The sequence below is a fragment of the Petromyzon marinus genome, chromosome 4, assembly GCF_048934315.1.
Source record: "Petromyzon marinus isolate PM22_M1 ecotype Great Lakes invasive population chromosome 4, UKy_Petmar_22M1.pri1.0, whole genome shotgun sequence".
NCBI classification, from domain to species: Eukaryota; Metazoa; Chordata; class Hyperoartia; order Petromyzontiformes; family Petromyzontidae; genus Petromyzon; species Petromyzon marinus.
Genome location: NC_133670.1, coordinates 24,175,318 through 24,194,540, shown reverse-complemented (window position 1 = coordinate 24,194,540; position 19,223 = coordinate 24,175,318). Strand labels below are relative to the sequence as shown.

Below are 19,223 nucleotides of genomic sequence, written 5' to 3'. Positions count from 1 at the left end.
CCGCTTTCACCCGGCGCCCTGCCTCGACTCCTCGCGACATTCCTGGGCTCTTGTAAACGAGACCTCGCGCAGCTCACGTGAGCGATTGTCGATAAGACACGCGGGGAACGCGTGCGGACAAAGCAGCGTCCAGCAGCCACCTGCGTGCCGCTCTCTCAGCCCCCCACCACCACCACCACTTATCTAACCTCAACCATTGCAAATGACCACACCGCAAGCACAAGACCACGAATTCTAGGCTGAGGCGACCTGAGGCAGGCCCGGGATTTTAACTAACCTCGCCTGCTTGTACAAGGAGGTCGTGGATTCCATGCTGACCCTGACGCCTGCTGCTGTATACTTGGAGTTTGCGGTGTCTCTCTCACCCCGTGGTCGCGTGGAATTTTTTTCTCCGGGTCTTCCGGTTTTTCCCTCCACATTTATAATGAACGTCACGCATTTAGAGCATTGGCTGCTGTAAATTTCCACGCGATCATAAGCCACTTCAAACTTGATTTGAAGCTTTCGTGACTGCAGGAATGACCACTTCGTTGAGCTATCGTTGGTGATCGCCAGGTCGCTTCTGAAAAAAAAAGCTACATAGCTCGGTGGGGCCTCACCCGGTAAAATAATCAGTGGCAGCAGTAGTAATATAGAGATGCAGAATGCCACGTGTAAGTGATGTGATGCGCGACTACGGAACCTGGTCCTCTCTCATGAACTCCACATCAATGCTCAATATTGGCTTGTGCCGTGTGTGCGTGAGTTATATTTATTTAGCACCGAGCTATAGGAACCATAGCTTAAAGAGAGGGCCCTTGCCGATAACATCCGGGGAGTTCACCAGCACCGATTCGAGCGAAGCCTGCCTCTGTTGGTGATGAGACACCGTGTGTCGAAAACGGTGCAGAGTTTTGCTTGTGCTGAATCCATTCGGCCGGAGTTATTCACACCCAAAGGTCACCGTGTGGGCCATGGGAAGGAAAATATATTTTTACGTGGAGGGACATACAGTGAGTGAAAAAAGTATTTGATCTCCTGCTGATTCTGTACGTTTGCCCACTGACAAAGAAATGATCAGTCTATAATTTTAATGGTAGGTTTATTTGAACAGTGAGAGACAGAATAACAACAACAAAATCCAGAAAAAACGCATGTCAAAAATGTTATAAATTAATTGGCATTTTAATGAGGGAAATTAGTATTTGACCCCCTCTCAAACAGAAAGATTTCTGGCTCCCAGGTGTCTTTTATATAGGTAACGAGCTGAGATTAGGAGCACACTCTTAAAGGGAGTGCTCCCAATCTCAGCTTGTTACCCGTATAAAAGACGCCTGTCCACAGAAGCAATCAATCAAACAGATTCCAAACTCTCCACCATGGCCAAGACCAAAGAGCTCTCCAAGGATGTCAGGGACAAGATTGTAGACCTACACAAGGCTGGAATGAACTACAAGGCCATTGCCAAGCAGCTTGGTGAGAAGGTGACAACAGTTGGTGCGATTATTCGCAAATGGAAGAAACAGAAAATAACTGTCAATCTCCCTCGGCCTGGGGCTCCATGCAAGATCTCACCTCGTGGAGTTGCAATGATCATGAGAACGGTGAGGAATCAGCCCAGAACTACACGGGAGGATCTTGTCAATGATCTCAAGGCAGCTGGGACCATAGTCACCAAAAAAACAATTGATAACACACTTCGCCATGAAGGATTGAAATCCTGCAGTGCCTGCAAGGTCCCCCTGCTCAAGAAAGTACATATACATGCCCGTCTGAAGTTTGCCAATGAACATCTGAATGATTCAGAGGACAACTGGGTGAAAGTGTTGTGGTCAGATGAGACCAAAATGGAGCTCTTTGGCATCAACTCAACTTGCCGTGTTTGGAGGAGGAGGAATGCTGCCTATGACCCCAAGAACACCATCCCCACCGTCAAACATGGAGGTGGAAACATTATGCTTTGGGGGTGTTTTTCTGCTAAGGGGACAGGACAACTTCACCGCATCAAAGGGACGATGGACGGGGCCATGTACCGTCAAATCTTAGGTGAGAACCTCCTTCCCTCAGCCAGGGCATTGAAAATGGGTCGTGGATGGGTATTCCAGCATGACAATGACCCAAACACACGGTCAAGGTAACAAAGGAGTGGCTCAAGAAGAAGCACATTAAGATCCTGGAGTGGCCTAGCCAGTCTCCAGACCTTAATCCCATAGAAAATCTGTGGAGGGAGCTGAAGGTTCGGGTTGCCAAACGTCAGCCTCGAAGCCTTAATGACTTGGAGAAGATCTGCAAAAAGCAGTGGGACAAAATCCCTCCTGAGATGTGTGCAAACCTGGTGGTCAACTACAAGAAACGTCTGACCTCTGTGATTGCCAACAAGGGTTTTGCCACCAAGTACTAAGTCATGTTTTGCAGAGGGGTCAAATACTTATTTCCCTCATTAAAATGCAAATCAATTCATAACATTTTTGACATGCGTTTTTCTGGATTTTTGTGTTGTTATTCAGTCTCTCACTTTTCAAATAAACCTACCATTAAAATGATAGACTGATCATTTCTTTGTCAGTGGGCAAACGTACAAAATCAGCAGGGGATCAAATACTTTTTCTCTCACTGTCAATATATATATAAAACCAGGAAGGCGAAATTGCCTGCTTATCTATTCGAGAAAAAAACGAACGGTTTGCTTGTACTGAATCAATGACTGCTGAAATTCTGCACTCCCACAGGGGTCAGAAGAATTGACGGAAGTGTCATCAACATTGTCTGCTTGTTTACCTGGTTTAATATTGAGCGCGCCGGTTCGGCGGCAAGTTCATCAAATCTCTCTCTCCCATCACTCCCCACCCAGCTATAGAAACGCATCCGGTCAACGTGGAAGAGTAGACCAAACACCCGCCAGAGTTCGCTCTGGTGGAGGCTCTTCCGCCAGCAGTGGCGTGGGTCAACAATTGCAGGGCTGCCCCTTTACCGTTTTACGAACAGCACGACAGTATCACGACGCACACCTGCAGGACGTACACACCTGCAGGACATACACACCTGCAGGACATACACACCTGCAGGACATACACACCTGCAGTATGACGAAGATAAAGATCCCCCGTATCGCCTTAATTATGCTGTTCGCGCGCACTGGATACGGCACACGAGGGGGTGGGTGGCCAGCACCACACCCGGCCGCCTTTGTCTCCCCAGTGGCGATGTGTTTATGCACCGCACCAGGTACTCATTTGAGGCAGAGTCTACCTAGGGGAGGCCCAGGACCGGTTCAGATATTCGTCACTGGTGTTGGCCGTGAGCGGGAATCGAACTCGGGTCACCAGGTTCGTAGCGCAACGCGCTAACCGCTACACTACCGCTCCCCACACTACACACACACACCTAAATTACACACACACACCTACAATACACACACTGATCCAGTCATCCTCGCAGCAGCGGCTTTTGGCTCAGCCATCGAACAAAAACGGCGGTCCTCACATCATCGCGCGGCGCTTTTAGATGCGCTGCTTCTGCGGCCGTCTGGAACGCTCTTCCTTCCGACATTACGAAGCCACTGGAGCTGTACACTTTTAAATAATCTCGATTGACAAACCCATTTCGTGACAACTGCTTTTTGTCTTTAGTTTGTTGTCCTTCCCCCACACCTCCCGATGAGCGCGGTTGGCTCCGCACGGTGTGAAAGAAGCTCAACGTACATCGCATCAGCGCGTCATCAAATCGAGTGACTCGCCGTGATCTTCTGCGCACGATCCCGGCGAACGAACGAGTCGCGCTCTCCAGAAACCGGCACGAGAATGCCGCGCGCGGAGAGCGCAAAAGCGGCGAGCAGCACTTTGTCTTGTTCTTGTGATCGCATTTCGGTAAGACGAGTGACATTGAAGGTCTGACAAGTTCACTCGCTCACTCACTCACCGACTAGCTCATCCGTTCATGGACTCACTCGCTTCACTCACCCGTGAATACAATCACACAGATTTACACTCACCGACTCATTCGCTCACTCGTGAATTCACACACACACACTGATCACCCACCACTCACCCATTCACACACACTGATCACCCACCACTCACCCATTCACACACACACTGATCACCCACCACTCACCCATTCACACACACTGATCACCCACCACTCACCCATTCACACACACTGATCACCCACCACTCACCCATTCACACACACTGATCACCCACCACTCACCCATTCACACACACACTGATCACCCACCACTCACCCATTCACACACACTGATCACCCACCACTCACCCATTCACACACACTGATCACCCACCACTCACCCATTCACGCACACTGATCACCCACCACTCACCCATTCACACACACTGATCACCCACCACTCACCCATTCATGCACACTGATCACCCACCACTCACCCATTCATACACACTGATCACCCACCACTCACCCATTCACACACACTGATCACCCACCACTCACCCATTCACACACACTGATCACCCACCACTCACTCATTCACACACACTGATCACCCACCACTCACCCATTCACACACACTGATCACCCACCACTCACCCATTCACACACACTGATCACCCACCACTCACCCATTCACACACACTGATCACCCACCACTCACCCATTCATACACACTGATCACCCACCACTCACCCATTCACACACACTGATCACCCACCACTCACCCATTCACACACACTGATCACCCACCACTCACCCATTCACACACACTGATCACCCACCACTCACCCATTCACACACACACTGATCACCCACCACTCACCCATTCACACACACTGATCACCCACCACTCACCCATTCACACACACTGATCACCCACCACTCACACATTCACACAAACTGATCACCCACCACTCACCCATTCACACACACTGATCACCCACCACTCACCCATTCACACACACTGATCACCCACCACTCACCCATTCACACACACTGATCACCCACCACTCACCCATTCACACACACTGATCACCCACCACTCACCCATTCACACACACTGATCACCCACCACTCACCCATTCACACACACTGATCACCCACCACTCACCCATTCACACACACAGATCACCCACCACTCACCCATTCACACACACTGATCACCCACCACTCACCCATTCACACACACTGATCACCCACCACTCACCCATTCACACACACACTGATCACCCACCACTCACCCATTCACACACACTGATCACCCACCACTCACCCATTCATGCACACTGATCACCCACCACTCACCCATTCACACACACACTGATCACCCACCACTCACTCATTCACACACACTGATCACCCACCACTCACCCATTCACACACACACTGATCACCCACCACTCACCCATTCACACACACTGATCACCCACCACTCACCCATTCATACACACACTGATCACCCACCACTCACCCATTCACACACACACTGATCACCCACCACTCACCCATTCACACACACTGATCACCCACCACTCACCCATTCATACACACACTGATCACCCACCACTCACCCATTCACACACACACTGATCACCCACCACTCACCCATTCACACACACTGATCACCCACCACTCACCCATTCACACACACTGATCACCCACCACTCACTCATTCACACACACACTGATCACCCACCACTCACCCATTCATGCACACTGATCACCCACCACTCACCCATTCACACACACTGATCACCCACCACTCACCCATTCACGCACACTGATCACCCACCACTCACCAATTCACACACACTGATCACCCACCACTCACCCATTCACACACACTGATCACCCACCACTCACCCATTCACACACACTGATCACCCACCACTCACCCATTCACACACACTGATCACCCACCACTCACCCATTCATGCACACTGATCACCCACCACTCACCCATTCACACACACTGATCACCCACCACTCACCCATTCACGCACACTGATCACCCACCACTCACCCATTCACGCACACTGATCACCCACCACTCACCCATTCACACACACTGATCACCCACCACTCACCCATTCACACACACTGATCACCCACCACTCACCCATTCACACACACTGATCACCCACCACTCACCCATTCACACACACTGATCACCCACCACTCACCCATTCACACACACTGATCACCCACCACTCACCCATTCACACACACTGATCACCCATCACTCACCCATTCATGCACTCAATTGCGCGCCTGCTTATTTCACCTCATCTGTCACTCACGCAGTCTCCCACTCACTCACTCATTCATGTACATTTTCATTAATTAACCCCGTTACCCACTTAATCACCCCCTCACTCACGCAGTCTCGCACTCACTCACCCACTCATTCACTCACACAGTTCATACAACGCTCACCACTACGCATCGCACCTCCGATTAGCACGGTTGGCTACGTACGTTGCGAAAGAAGTTCAAGATACAGTCTATACGTTCCCCTTCATTCACAAATTCACCCACTCACTCCTCTACTCATCCCGTCACTCACTCGCCCACTCACTCACTCACCCACTCACCCCTGTCACTCACTCGCCCACTCACCCACTCACCTCTTCACTCACCCGCCCACTCACTTACCCACTCACCACCGTCACTCACTCGTCCACTCACTCACCCCCGTCACTCACTCGTCCACTCACCCACCCACTCACACACTCACCCACACACACTCGCTTACCCCGCAAACTCACCGGGAAATGTAACTGGATGGCGTTGATTGGAGGCGCAGTCAACCCGGAGTTGTCCATCCTGAACTCGGTCGCGAGAAACCTCACTCACCGCAGGCCCCGCAACTAACCGCGAAGTAAAGCGGGGGAGCACGTGCCTGCAACCCTGTCTAGGCACTGCAATGAACACCCCGCTAATTAAACAACAACAAACGACGCAACTCGCTACTCCATCACGACTCGAGAGAGTCCACGCGGAATGTGGAGGGGCCCGATCGAGGCTCTTGAGCCGCTCAGCCGTGGCGCCGTTACGGTTCGAGCCCCGTTTGAGTCTGACGCGTGGTGGTTGGTGAGTGGGTGGTGGTGGTGGGGGGGGTTACATTGACCGTAGTAGGGGAGAGGGGGTGTGTGGGTGAGGGGGCTCTACGTGGTGCACGCGGCCACCGCTGCCGTGTCCCGTGGTGAGAGTGCGCTTCGGAGCGAGAGCGCGGCGTGTCCGCGTGCACCGAGGTGGAAGAGAAGACGGGATGGAGGGATGGAGGGAGGGGGGCAGCCGGGGTGGGTGTGGGGGTAACGATGTGGGGGGCGGGGGGTGTCTAGATAAGAACACACGCACACAGCCCGCTCCCCTGCCTCGTGCACACACGCGCCGACACACGCACGAGTGCACCAACACAAACTGAGATGCGGAGACAAAGATCCCCCGTATAGCCTTAGCAGACTCTTTGGGGCAAGTGCTGTTAGCGAGCAGCACCTATGAAGACCGGCACGGCACACGAGGGGGTGGGTGGCCAACGCACCGCACCGGGTACTTATTTCAGGCTGAGTCGACCTAGGCGAAGTCCATGACCAGTGATCAGATGATCGTCACTGGTAGTGGTCGTGAGCGGGAATCGATTTCGGGTGACCGGGTTTGTGGCGCAGCACTAACCGCTGCACCGCCGCTCCTCACACTGTCAGTACAACCACCAGCAGCACCACCTCCACACACCACGTGTCTGTTACAGGCAGCGCGCACTCCAGGCTCTGGTGACGCGCGCGACACCTGCTGCCCATGTCAGCCGTGCGCGCGTGGCGGGAGTGGTGGTGGTGGTGATGGGGTTGTTGGAGGGCTGTTGCCCGTAGTGGTGGTGCGATGATGTTGGGATGGTGGTGCAGGCGCGATATTGGGATGACGTTGGGGGCGATGTGGTGGTGACGTGGTTGGTGATGTTCAGATTATGGTTCATAGTTCAGGTCATGGTGTTGGTGATGGCTGGGGGTATTGTTGGAGTGACGTTCGAATGACGAGTCGTGTTGCGGTGATGTGATGGTGATAGTGTATTGAAATCATGGCGGTGATGGTTGGGCGTTAGTGCTGGAGTGATGTTGGAATGATGTTGCGGTGGTTGTGGTGGTGCTGCGTGCAGGCTGGAGACAGCAGCAGCGTGTGGGGGGGGGGGGGGGGGGGACAGACAGTACGCACAGCCAGATACCCCACCAAGTACGCCAGAAATAGCCTCCCTCAAGCCCCTTCAATAAACCCAACACCGCACAGCACGCCGGCTCTCAGCCCAGCGGGACCGTGCGAGAGAGAGAGAGAAAGAGCGTCCGTGGCACGAGCTCCAATCACAACGCGCTCCACGTGGCCGATAAAGGACCCGCAATGGGGGTTGGGGCCGGACAGCCGCCGTCTCCCGCGACGATGCGGGACAAAGGGTAACCTGGGGGGAGAATAGAGACACACGCGGAGAGACAACGAGCGAGCGACGAGGTTGGGGAGACGAGACGGGGGGAGAGGCGGCGGAGAGACCAGGCGGAGAACGCCGGTGGCGACAGGGACGCTCGTGGTGAGGTTGCGAGAAATGGGGTATCGGTCTCATCTGACCACAGGGGCAACCGTAGAGACATCGCAGAGACAGGTCCACCGCAGTGACACGGAGAGACAGGTCCACCACGGTGACACGGAGAGACAGGTCCACCACGGTGACACGGAGAGACAGGTCCACCGCGGTGACACGGAGAGACAGGTCCACCACGGTGACACGGAGAGACAGGTCCACCACGGTGACACTGAGAGACAGGTCCACCACGGTGACACGGAGAGACAGGTCCACCACGGTGACACGGAGAGACAGGTCCACCGCGGTGACACGGAGAGACAGGTCCACCACGGTGACACGGAGAGACAGGTCCACCGCGGTGACACGGAGAGGCGAAGGGCCACGCCGCACATTCATTGCAAGGCCCGTGGGCCGCTGGCGGCCTCTGGTGGCCTTTCAGTGCGGCCCCACGACAGCACACGCCACGTGACACCTCCCCCCCCCCCCATCATCAGCATCATCGTCGTCGTCATCATCGTCGTGCTGCTGCTGTTGAACCCAACAATTGTTTCAAATGGTGTGGCGGCCCTCACATACTGATGATGTCTCATGGGTCAAAGTGTCCAACCCCCCCACCCCGCGCCTTGAAATTGAGTGAAGACCATCACGTCAGAGGGGCTCTGCCCTCAGAGACAAAGGCGTAAATTCAGGAAGGAAAAAACCCCCAACAAAGCCGTGAACATCGACCGATATACTCCCCGTGCTCCGTGCGGCGTGTTCAGTGTCACCTTTACAGGCTTCTGCGTGCGTGTGTGCGTGCGGGAGTACGCGTGTGTGCTTTCTACGTATGTGTGTACGTGTGGGGAGCGGTGGCGCAGTGGTTAGCACACTGCGCTACGAACCTATCCGAGTTTGATTCCCGGGCGACGGCTGCCATCGGTGGCGAATGATACACACCAGCGCCGTGCGTAAACACGAGGGTACGAAAGCAAAATTAGAGTCGGTGATGGCCACATGCATCCTCTCGTACCGGCCTTAATAGGTGCTCACTAACTGACACTTGTCTCAACAGCCTACAAGTCTCCAAGCGGGACCTTTGTCTCTCTGTGGTGCGTGAGTGTCCGCGTAGCAAGCGTATTGCATGACGATGTAATCTCGTTGGTGCCGATTCCAATCGCGAGTGCTCGCTTTGCTCGTGTGAGGAATCTTGGAGTGTCCAGAGAGAACACGCGCGCACTAGGGGGTGCGTAACATCAACATTGCACACTGCAGGGTCCAGCATGTACCCCCCCCCCCCCCCCCGTTAGACTAGCGTATAGAGCTTACTCGCACATGCACCGAACAATCTTATTCTCTGGCGCCTCCACTGTTTGGTTCACGGCCGTTAAATACCCAGTTAGTTAGTGGTGCAGTATTTTATACCGACGTGACTTTACAGAAAGACCCAAAGAGTATGGATTCCTGCAGTGACGAAAGCTTCAAATCAAGATTATTCCTGCAAGGGCCCCGTAATATCGTAATATCGTTCTCTGAAATATCGCCGTTTTTAAATATTTGTCGTCGTTGCGGGCTGCACTCAAGCACCACGGATCTCCCGTGTGAAACAGCAGGCTAGCTGGCAAAACGGGGACCGTCCGTGGAACAAATAAAATAAAATACTCGAACAACTCGAAACTCAAACCCGCTCGGCGCATTGCCATCTTCAGAGCTCCCGGGCGCCGTTGTGGATTTACAACGAGAAGCTCATGGAGGAGCCTCGACTCTGCTTGCGGAGGGAAGATGCTGGGTCTCCCTAAATCTCGGGGTAAGAGGGGGCCTGGGGGCAAGGGTTGGGGGTGAGAAGGGGGGGGGGGGTGAGAGGGGTGCTGGTAAGTGGGGTAACAGATAAGAGAGAGGGGGTAAGTGGGGTAACAGATAAGAGAGAGAGGGGGGGGGGTCCCACATTCCTTTGCGTAATCGCGCTATCATCTATCTTCTCGTCTGAGCCAGCGGCTCCGACTTCGTTGCCGATCGCTACTGTAATTATATTATTGCTCTCAATGAGGGCAGAACGGCCCGTACAAAGATCCCCCGCGTAGCCTTAATAGACTGTTGGGGCAAGTGCCGTTTGCGCGTCGCACCTATGAGGGCTAGAATGACCCCCACCACGCCCGGCCGCCTTTGTTTCCCTAGTGGCCCGTATACACAAACGTGAACATACACGTGAACGCACGCGCAACAGCAGCCACTATTCACAATACGATAGCGCTAAGTGTCGGTGACGTCACCGCAGGCCTTGTGCCAAGCTAGGTGCACTTTGAGTTGAAGTGCGTTAGGCTCGTTACTGGCAGGTCGCGGGACAGACCCGGGTGCCATGGGTTAACTTACAGAGACGCCTGGCACGATGCACTCACTGGTAAAACAACAAAGATCCCCCGTGTAGGCTTAATGGTTTGTCGGGGCAAGTGCTGTTCAGCGAGCAACTATTACGGCCGGCACGGCACACTGATTTTTTACACACCGCGCCAGGCAGTGATTTCAGTCTGAGTCGACCTAAAGGAGGTCCCCAGGTCCGGTTCAGATATTCGTCACCGATGTTCGGCCGTGAGTAGGAATCAAACTCATGCCACCGGATCAGTGGCTCAGCGGCTAACCACTACGCTACCGCTCCACCACACATACACACCACACGTGCGTGAAAACTTTCATTTGTAATGTCGCCTATTTTTTTATTATTATACATTAACAATCAGAGAAGACTCCGACAACAATGTACGTTTCAACCCAGATGGGTAAAAAGGATTCGGTCAAATTATAAACTATACAGTTCCACACTCTGTAACATGTATTTACAGCATGTATGTTGAATTATTTTATGGGGAAAGACAACAAACTAAAGTCACATCGCGTGTCAGCCGTCACTGTGACACTATTATTATTGTTGTTCTACAACTCTGCCTCTCTCTCTCTCCAAGCTTCACTGCACTTCCACTCCTTTGCATCTCCCCTTCAATTTCACCGAACTGACAGCCTTCGTGGCCGCATGATGCAGGGTTGTTTTTTTGGGGGGTTAGATCACGTAAATGTGTGTCGTTAATCCCGCCACCACCCGACGCAGCCAACTAGTAAGTTTTGTCACGTAAACAGAGCGTGGCCAATTCGTCACTAGTACAGCAACACCGGTGTGTTGGAGAGCCAAGTCCACAACATTTACAATCCGAGTACGACGTTTCGCCAGTAATTACAACTAGCTTCATCAGGCGGAAGCCGTGGCTGTCCGCCGCTGATCACACTCGGCACGTCACCGCCACGAGCCGTCGGGGCTGGAGGCGCCATCGGCTGCGCGGTGCTGTTGGTATTCACATTCAGCAGCCACGAGTCAGGGGCCTCATCACTGTCAGTTCCACGGAGTGGTGCCACATCCTTCACAATACACCCCCGCGATTCCCTGATTCACGAGGCAATATATTCAAAGGGATTTGTGTTCTACTACAAAAGACAAAGATCCTCCCCGTATAGCCTGTAACAGACTGTAGGGGCAAGTGCCGTTAGCGGGCACCTATGAAGGCCGGAACGGCACACGAGGGGGTGGGTGGCCAACACCACGCCCGGCCGCCTTTGTCTCCCTAGTGGCGATGTTTACACATCGCACAAAGTACTCATTTGAGGCTGAGTCGACCTAGGGGAGGCCCAGAACCGGTTCAAATAATCGTCACCGGTGTTGGCCATGAGCGTGAGTGTTCTACTACACGTACACACGTGCATAGACAAGCACGTACATTGACACACACCAACACGCATACACACACATGTGTGTGCAGCCACACACACACACACTGCAGGCCACACCAGGCGGTCATGTTCATACATCCAGCACCACGCACGTCCGCCTTTGTCTCACTGGCCACTGTGTGAAAAGGGCGTGCGATTTCTCCCCGGTGTTTGCCCTCCTCCGCATTAAGAATCAACATCCGTTAAGATGATTTGGTTGCTACTACGACTTCCCAAGTGTGATGACAATGATGATGACGATGATAAAAGCCACTTCGATGAGCTATCATGCGTGGCCAGCTCGCCTCTAGAAAAGAGCTAATCGCTCAGGGGGCTCTAACTGCTCCGCTCGCTCGGAACGGAGAGGCTATGTCAATGCTGCCCCCTACCGTCACTAGGCCGGGACGCCACAGTCCTCCGCCTGTACAACAACAACAACCGCCATTCGCCACTAAGTGGCGGTGACGGCACCACGGCGCTTGTGCCAGGCTACGTGCACGTTGAGGCCACCAGGAGGTCACGGGGCAGACCCAGCAGGTGCCACGGGTCGACTGACTGAGATGAGTGGCCGATGCACCACCTGTGCCCCCTACTGTGCCAAACTTGCTGTGCTTTAGTCACCCGGCGCTCCGCCCGTTGTTGTGAGCGTCGCTCCTCCGCCCTCCGTTGTTGTTGGAGGGCGACTGCCTCCAACTGCCAAGTAGCAGCGTCCTTCACGAGCCTCCTCCACAGAGGCCGATCTTGACACCGCTGGTACCAGTCATCGGCAAGTCCACTCCACGTTCTCCTGTACCAGATCACTCCATCTCTTCTCCCCCCTCTGTCCGCCTATACAGCACCACGTGCACGCGCTACCCTTGTACCCAACAGCGCCCAGACACGCGGAGGGAGAGTCTAGTCAACAAGGACGGCGGCCACCGCATCGCGCGCTTCTGCGACCGTCTGGAACGCTCCTCCTTCCGATATTAGGAAGCCACTGGGAGATACGCACTTTGAAGTAATCTAGTTTGAAAACTCACTTCTTCGAAACAGCCTTTAGTGTTTAGATTGTTGTCCTTCCCGCGCACCTCCGATTAGCACGGTTTTTCTACGTGCGGGGCGAAAGAAGTTCAACACGCGCGTTGTGAAAATAAAGGAACGACACAGGAGGAAGAGAGGAGAGAGAGAATGGAGACTAAGAGGGAAAGGATGGGAAAGGAACTGAGAAACGGGAGCACGAGGATCAGAAGTGCGAGGGAGATGAGTGGGAAGGATGGAGAGGCTGCATTAGGGTATCGACGCTATTGCACAGAACGGCGTCTGCTTTTACAGGGGGCGGAGGGGAGAGAGGAGGGTTTTGGAAATGGGGTGGCCACACAGAAGTCACGTGATTTGCCAGGGGGTTTCAGCTGATTTAAATACAGAGGTGTGTTTATCTCTGTCAGCTGTTAGCTCATTTGGACCACAGAGGTCAACGTGTATCTCCGTTTGAATGAGCAATCACTGAGCGAGTGGTGGTAATTTCACTTGGCGGGAACCTGTACATCCATAGAGCGATCACTGTTTACTTCCAACTATGTGGTACCTATTGTATCGATCTGTTTGGATGATGGGCTGAGTCGACCTCCGACAAAGCGATGTGAAATTGTTCCATTAGAAAGCAATGATGCTGAAATCATGCCACAGCTGTCGCTACTGCCGCTGCTGCTGATGATAAGCATCGGTTAATATGTTGCTGGTGATGATCATTAACATTAGGATGGTGCTGCCTTTGCTGCTGATGATGATGATGAAGACGACGACGAATATTCTCATCCAGACCTTGCGTGTGTACTGCCCTGCGGGGTACTGGTGATGACGAAAACTAAGCTGGTGCTGCTGCTGATGATGATGATTATGAAGAAGCTGCTGCTGCTGCCGCTGCAGCTGATGATGATTATGAAGAAGCTGCTGCTGCTGCAGCTGATGATGATGACGCTGTTGTCCTATTTAAGTGCCGGGCACGCGCACAAACGCCACCGCGGACTCCCCGCGGCCCGCCCAGACGCGGCGCCCCCACGCTGAATGCGGACCTCTTGAGGGCGCATTTCCAAACCCTCCGTGCACCTCAGTGACTCACCCCCCCCCTCTACCTCGGGGGGGCTGATTGCGCTTTGAGCGGTAAATGTGGAGCGGGCAGGCGGGGAGTTTGGGGGGGGGGGTAGGGATGGGAGGATCGAGGGGGGGCGATTCGAGGGTGTACGGAGGAGGGAGGCTGGGGCGGGGTTTTGGAGTATGGAGGAGAGAGATGGCAGGGGGGATGAAGAGCAGTGATGGGAGGATGGGGTTAGGGGCGGGAGGAAGGAGGGAACGATGGGAGAATGCGGAGGAGGTTGGAAGGAGGGAGGTGGGAGGATGGGGTGGGGGGAGAAATGGCAGGATGGAGCGGAGAGGGGTGGGATGATGGCGAGGAGTTATTGGAGGATGGCCTAAGTTTAACCCTAACCTAACCCAGAACAGGACCATACTCTAACCGTGACCTTAATCCTGTCCGAACAGTGACGTAACCTATACTGAACTATACTTAACGTAAACTATAATAAACGTAAACTATACTAAACGTAAACTATACTAAACGTAAACTATACTTAACGTAAACTATACTAAACGTAAACTATACTAAACGTAAACTATACTAAACGTAAACTATACTAAACGTAAACTATACTAAACGTAAACTATACTAACCGTAAACTATACTAAACGTAAACTATACTAAACGTAAACTATACTAAACTTAAACTATACTTAACGTAAACTATACTTAACGTAAACTATACTTAACGTAAACTATACTTAACGTAAACTATACTTAACGTAAACTATACTAAACGTAAACTATACTAAACGTAAACTATACTAAACGTAAACTATACTTAACGTAAACTATACTAAACGTAAACTATACTTAACGTAAACTATACTAAACGTAAACTATACTTAACGTAAACTATACTAAACGTAAACTATACTAAACGTAAACTATACTAACTATAAACTATACTAAACGTAAACTATACTTAACGTAAACTATACTAAACGTAAACTATACTAAACGTAAACTATACTTAACGTAAACTATACTAAACGTAAACTATACTAAACGTAAACTATACTAAACGTAAACTATACTAAACGTAAACTATACTAAACGTAAACTATACTAAACGTAAACTATACTAAACGTAAACTATACTAAACGTAAACTATACTAACTATAAACTATACTTAACGTAAACTATACTAAACGTAAACTATACTAAACGTAAACTATACTTAACGTAAACTATACTAAACGTAAACTATACTTAACGTAAACTATACTTAGCGTAAACTATACTAAACGTAAACTATACTAAACGTAAACTATACTAACTATAAACTATACTAAACGTAAACTATACTTAACGTAAACTATACTAAACGTAAACTATACTAAACGTAAACTATACTTAACGTAAACTATACTAAACGTAAACTATACTAAACGTAAACTATACTCAACGTAAACTATACTAAACGTAAACTATACTTAACGTAAACTATACTAAACGTAAACTATACTAAACGTAAACTATACTAACTATAAACTATACTAAACGTAAACTATACTAAACGTAAACTATACTTAACGTAAACTATACTAAACGTAAACTATACTAAACGTAAACTATACTAAACGTAAACTATACTTAACGTAAACTATACTAAACGTAAACTATACTTAACGTAAACTATACTAAACGTAAACTATACTAAACGTAAACTATACTAAACGTAAACTATACTTAACGTAAACTATACTAAACGTAAACTATACTTAACGTAAACTATACTTAACGTAAACTATACTTAACGTAAACTATACTAAACGTAAACTATACTTAACGTAAACTATACTTAACGTAAACTATACTAAACGTAAACTATACTAAACGTAAACTATACTAAACGTAAACTATACTTAACGTAAACTATACTAAACGTAAACTATACTTAACGTAAACTATACTAAACGTAAACTATACTAAACGTAAACTATACTTAACGTAAACTATATTAAACGTAAACTATACTTAACGTAAACTATACTAAACGTAAACTATACTTAACGTAAACTATACTTAACGTAAACTATACTTAACGTAAACTATACTAAACGCTACCCCGAAATCTGACCGTGACCCGAGCCTTGACCTAACCCGAATTCGAACCCTGACTTGACGCTAAATATAATCCTCTCCCACATTTAACCCTAAACCCACGACATCGTAAACACCCGCACCTCCGATGAGCACGGTTGGCTACTTAGGGTGCGAAAGAAGTGCAACGTACCGTATATAACAGGCACGCAAATCTCACGCGATCTCTTAAAATCATACTGTAAATACTCCTGATGTCCTGTAATCATGTTTTTTTTTGTCATCGACCAGAAGTTGGGAATAAGTGGGACATGAATACACACCACGCAATACATACCAAAAAAAAATCTGCAAACAATTACCCTTGAACAGAAAGTAAAAGTGTTTGTTTTAAATCGGCGTAGCCTCGACTGGAGAGGCTCACAACGCGTTTAAGGGGACCTATTGTTTGTGACGTCTCGCTCGGGACGCCGAGTGGCCGATGGCAGTATCACAAAATGACGCCGTTTAAAACGGAGCCTTTCGCGACTAATGCCATTAATAAATACAGGGGGGGGGGGGGGGGGGGTTGGGGTGACATCGCGTAAATATATGAATGTGGCATTAAACCCGCCACCACCCGATACAGCCAATGAGTAAGGGTTGTCACGTAAACAGCACGTGACAATTCGTTACTAGTACAGCACACCGGTGTGTTGAAGAGCAAAGCCACAACATTTACAATCTAAGTACGACGTTTCGCCAGTAATTACAACCGGCATCATCAGGCGGCAGCCAAATCTGGCTGCGATCTAAACCCCAAAAACCTGTATTATGGATGATATAGTATATAAATATGTTCAATGTCGTTCCGATATTTCTTCAAATCATCAAATCATCACCAACCCACTCTTGATGCATCGCAAATTGAGAGGGCGAGCACAAGGAGGCAGACTCTGCGTGCTCGGTAATCTTCGACAAGCTCCGACTAAAACACACGACACATTTATATATTTACGCGATCTAACCCAACAAAACCTATATTATGGATACAACACACGAGTGGGAATCATTGGCAGTGTTGCCAAGTCGCCACGTCGTCTCTCACTGACGCCCGCATGGGTTTAAGATTAGCATTGTTGAGCATTGATGATGATGATGCTGCTGCTGCTGATGGCGCCTCCTCTTCTCCCTCCGTGAACACCCACGGTGACTGGGAAACCCGAGACGAGAGAGAGGCACAGAGAGAGATCGGCGCTGTCGAGAGAGCGGATTCGGTCTTTAATTTGAATTCAGTGCTGGAGAGCGGCTTAATGACGCGATTGCCACTGAGCGGGCCTCTCTGCTGGGATTGATTCTCAGCGGTAGAGACGCGAGGAGTGAAATTGAGTAGGTGGAGACTCTACAAGGATTCACACACAAACAAAGATCCCCCGCATAGCCTTTAACAGACTGTTGAGGCCAATGCTCTGAAGGCCGGCACGGCGCACGAAGGGGTTTGTGGCAAGCACCCCTGCGGTGTTGTTTACACATCGCAACAGGTACTCGGGAGGCCCAGGACCGGTTCGGATATTTGCCACTGTTTATTCGTCGTGAGTGTCGCGCAGCGCGCTAATCACTGCGCCACCACTCCCCTCCCACTAACTCATACATAACGCTTGTTGCCAGGCGAGGTGAAATTTGAGGGTATGCCGTGTGAAGTGTCGAAGGTTCGCTACTGGCAGGCCGCGGAATGGACACAGGTGGTATGGGTTAACTTAGATGACTGGCAGCTCAAAATCTGTGGGAGGGAACCGAAGTTTTCCTTCCACATGATCCTCTATTTTGCTAAGCGATTCATTCTAATTCTAAAAAAAAACTGCCATCATAGAGACGCGGAGATCAAAGTAGAGACTGCGGCACAGGCGCGGTCCCTAGCAGAGCCACAGGTGTCCCATGAAGAGCCGTCACCCCAACGCGTATCGCTTTAAGTGCCGTCACACCAATACGTGTCCCTTTAAGAGCCGTTAACCCCAACGCGATTTCCATGAAGAGCCGTCACCCCAACGCGTGTCCCTTTAAGAACCGTCACTCCAACACGTGTCCCTTTAAGAGCCGTCACCCCAACACGTGTCCCATGAAGATCCGTCACCCCCAACACGTGTCCCTTTAAGAGCCGTCACACCAATACGTGTCTCTTTAAGAGCCTTCACCCCAACACGTGTCCCTTTAAGAGCCGTTACCCCAACGCGATTCCCATGAAGAGCCGTCACCCCAACACGTATCCCTTTAAGATCCGTCACCCCAACACGTGTCTCTTTAAGAGCCGTCACCCCAACTCGTGCTCTTTTAAGAGCCGTCACCCCAACACGTGTCCCTTTAAGAGCCGTCACCCCAACTCGTGCTCTTTTAAGAGCCGTCACCCCAACACGTGTCCCTTTAAGAGCCGTCACCCCAACACGTGTCCCTTTAAGAGCCGTCACCCCAACACGTGTCCCTTTGAGAGCCGTCACCCCAACTCGTGCTCTTTTAAGAGCCGTCACCCCAACTCGTGCTCTTTTAAGAGCCGTCACCCCAACACGTGTCCTTTAAGAGCCGTCACCCCAACACGTGTCCCTTTAAGAGCCGTCACCTCAACACGTGTCCCTTTAAGAGCCATCACCCCAACACGTGTCCCTTTAAGAGCCGTCACCCCAACTCGTGTCCTTTAAGAGCCGTCACCCCAACACGTGTCCTTTAAGAGCCGTCACGTCCATTTGTGCGACTGTTAGGGTTACCACTCCGCTACCTGCTCTTTTACGCACCATCACCCCCATAAGTATGAGTGGAACCAACACGGAGTGCTCCTTTAAGATACCGTCACC

The 19,223-nt window shown here is 50.8% G+C and overlaps 1 protein-coding gene across 5 annotated transcripts in view; it reads right to left on the bottom strand.

The window, feature by feature from the left end:
- The window catches only part of LOC116937724 (voltage-dependent L-type calcium channel subunit beta-1-like), a 141,310-nt gene that overhangs the window by 110,457 nt on the left and 11,630 nt on the right, over window positions 1–19,223 (bottom strand). Inside the window, exon 1 of one of the 5 annotated variants that reach the window (XM_076060254.1) lies at window positions 6,714–7,168. The exons of the other annotated variants lie outside the window; for them this stretch is intronic. Within the exon in view, the coding sequence (XP_075916369.1) occupies window positions 6,714–6,770 (57 nt within the window). The 5' untranslated portion in view covers window positions 6,771–7,168. Of the gene's footprint in view, window positions 1–6,713; window positions 7,169–19,223 lie in introns of those variants that run through there. 5 annotated transcript variants of the gene reach the window in all.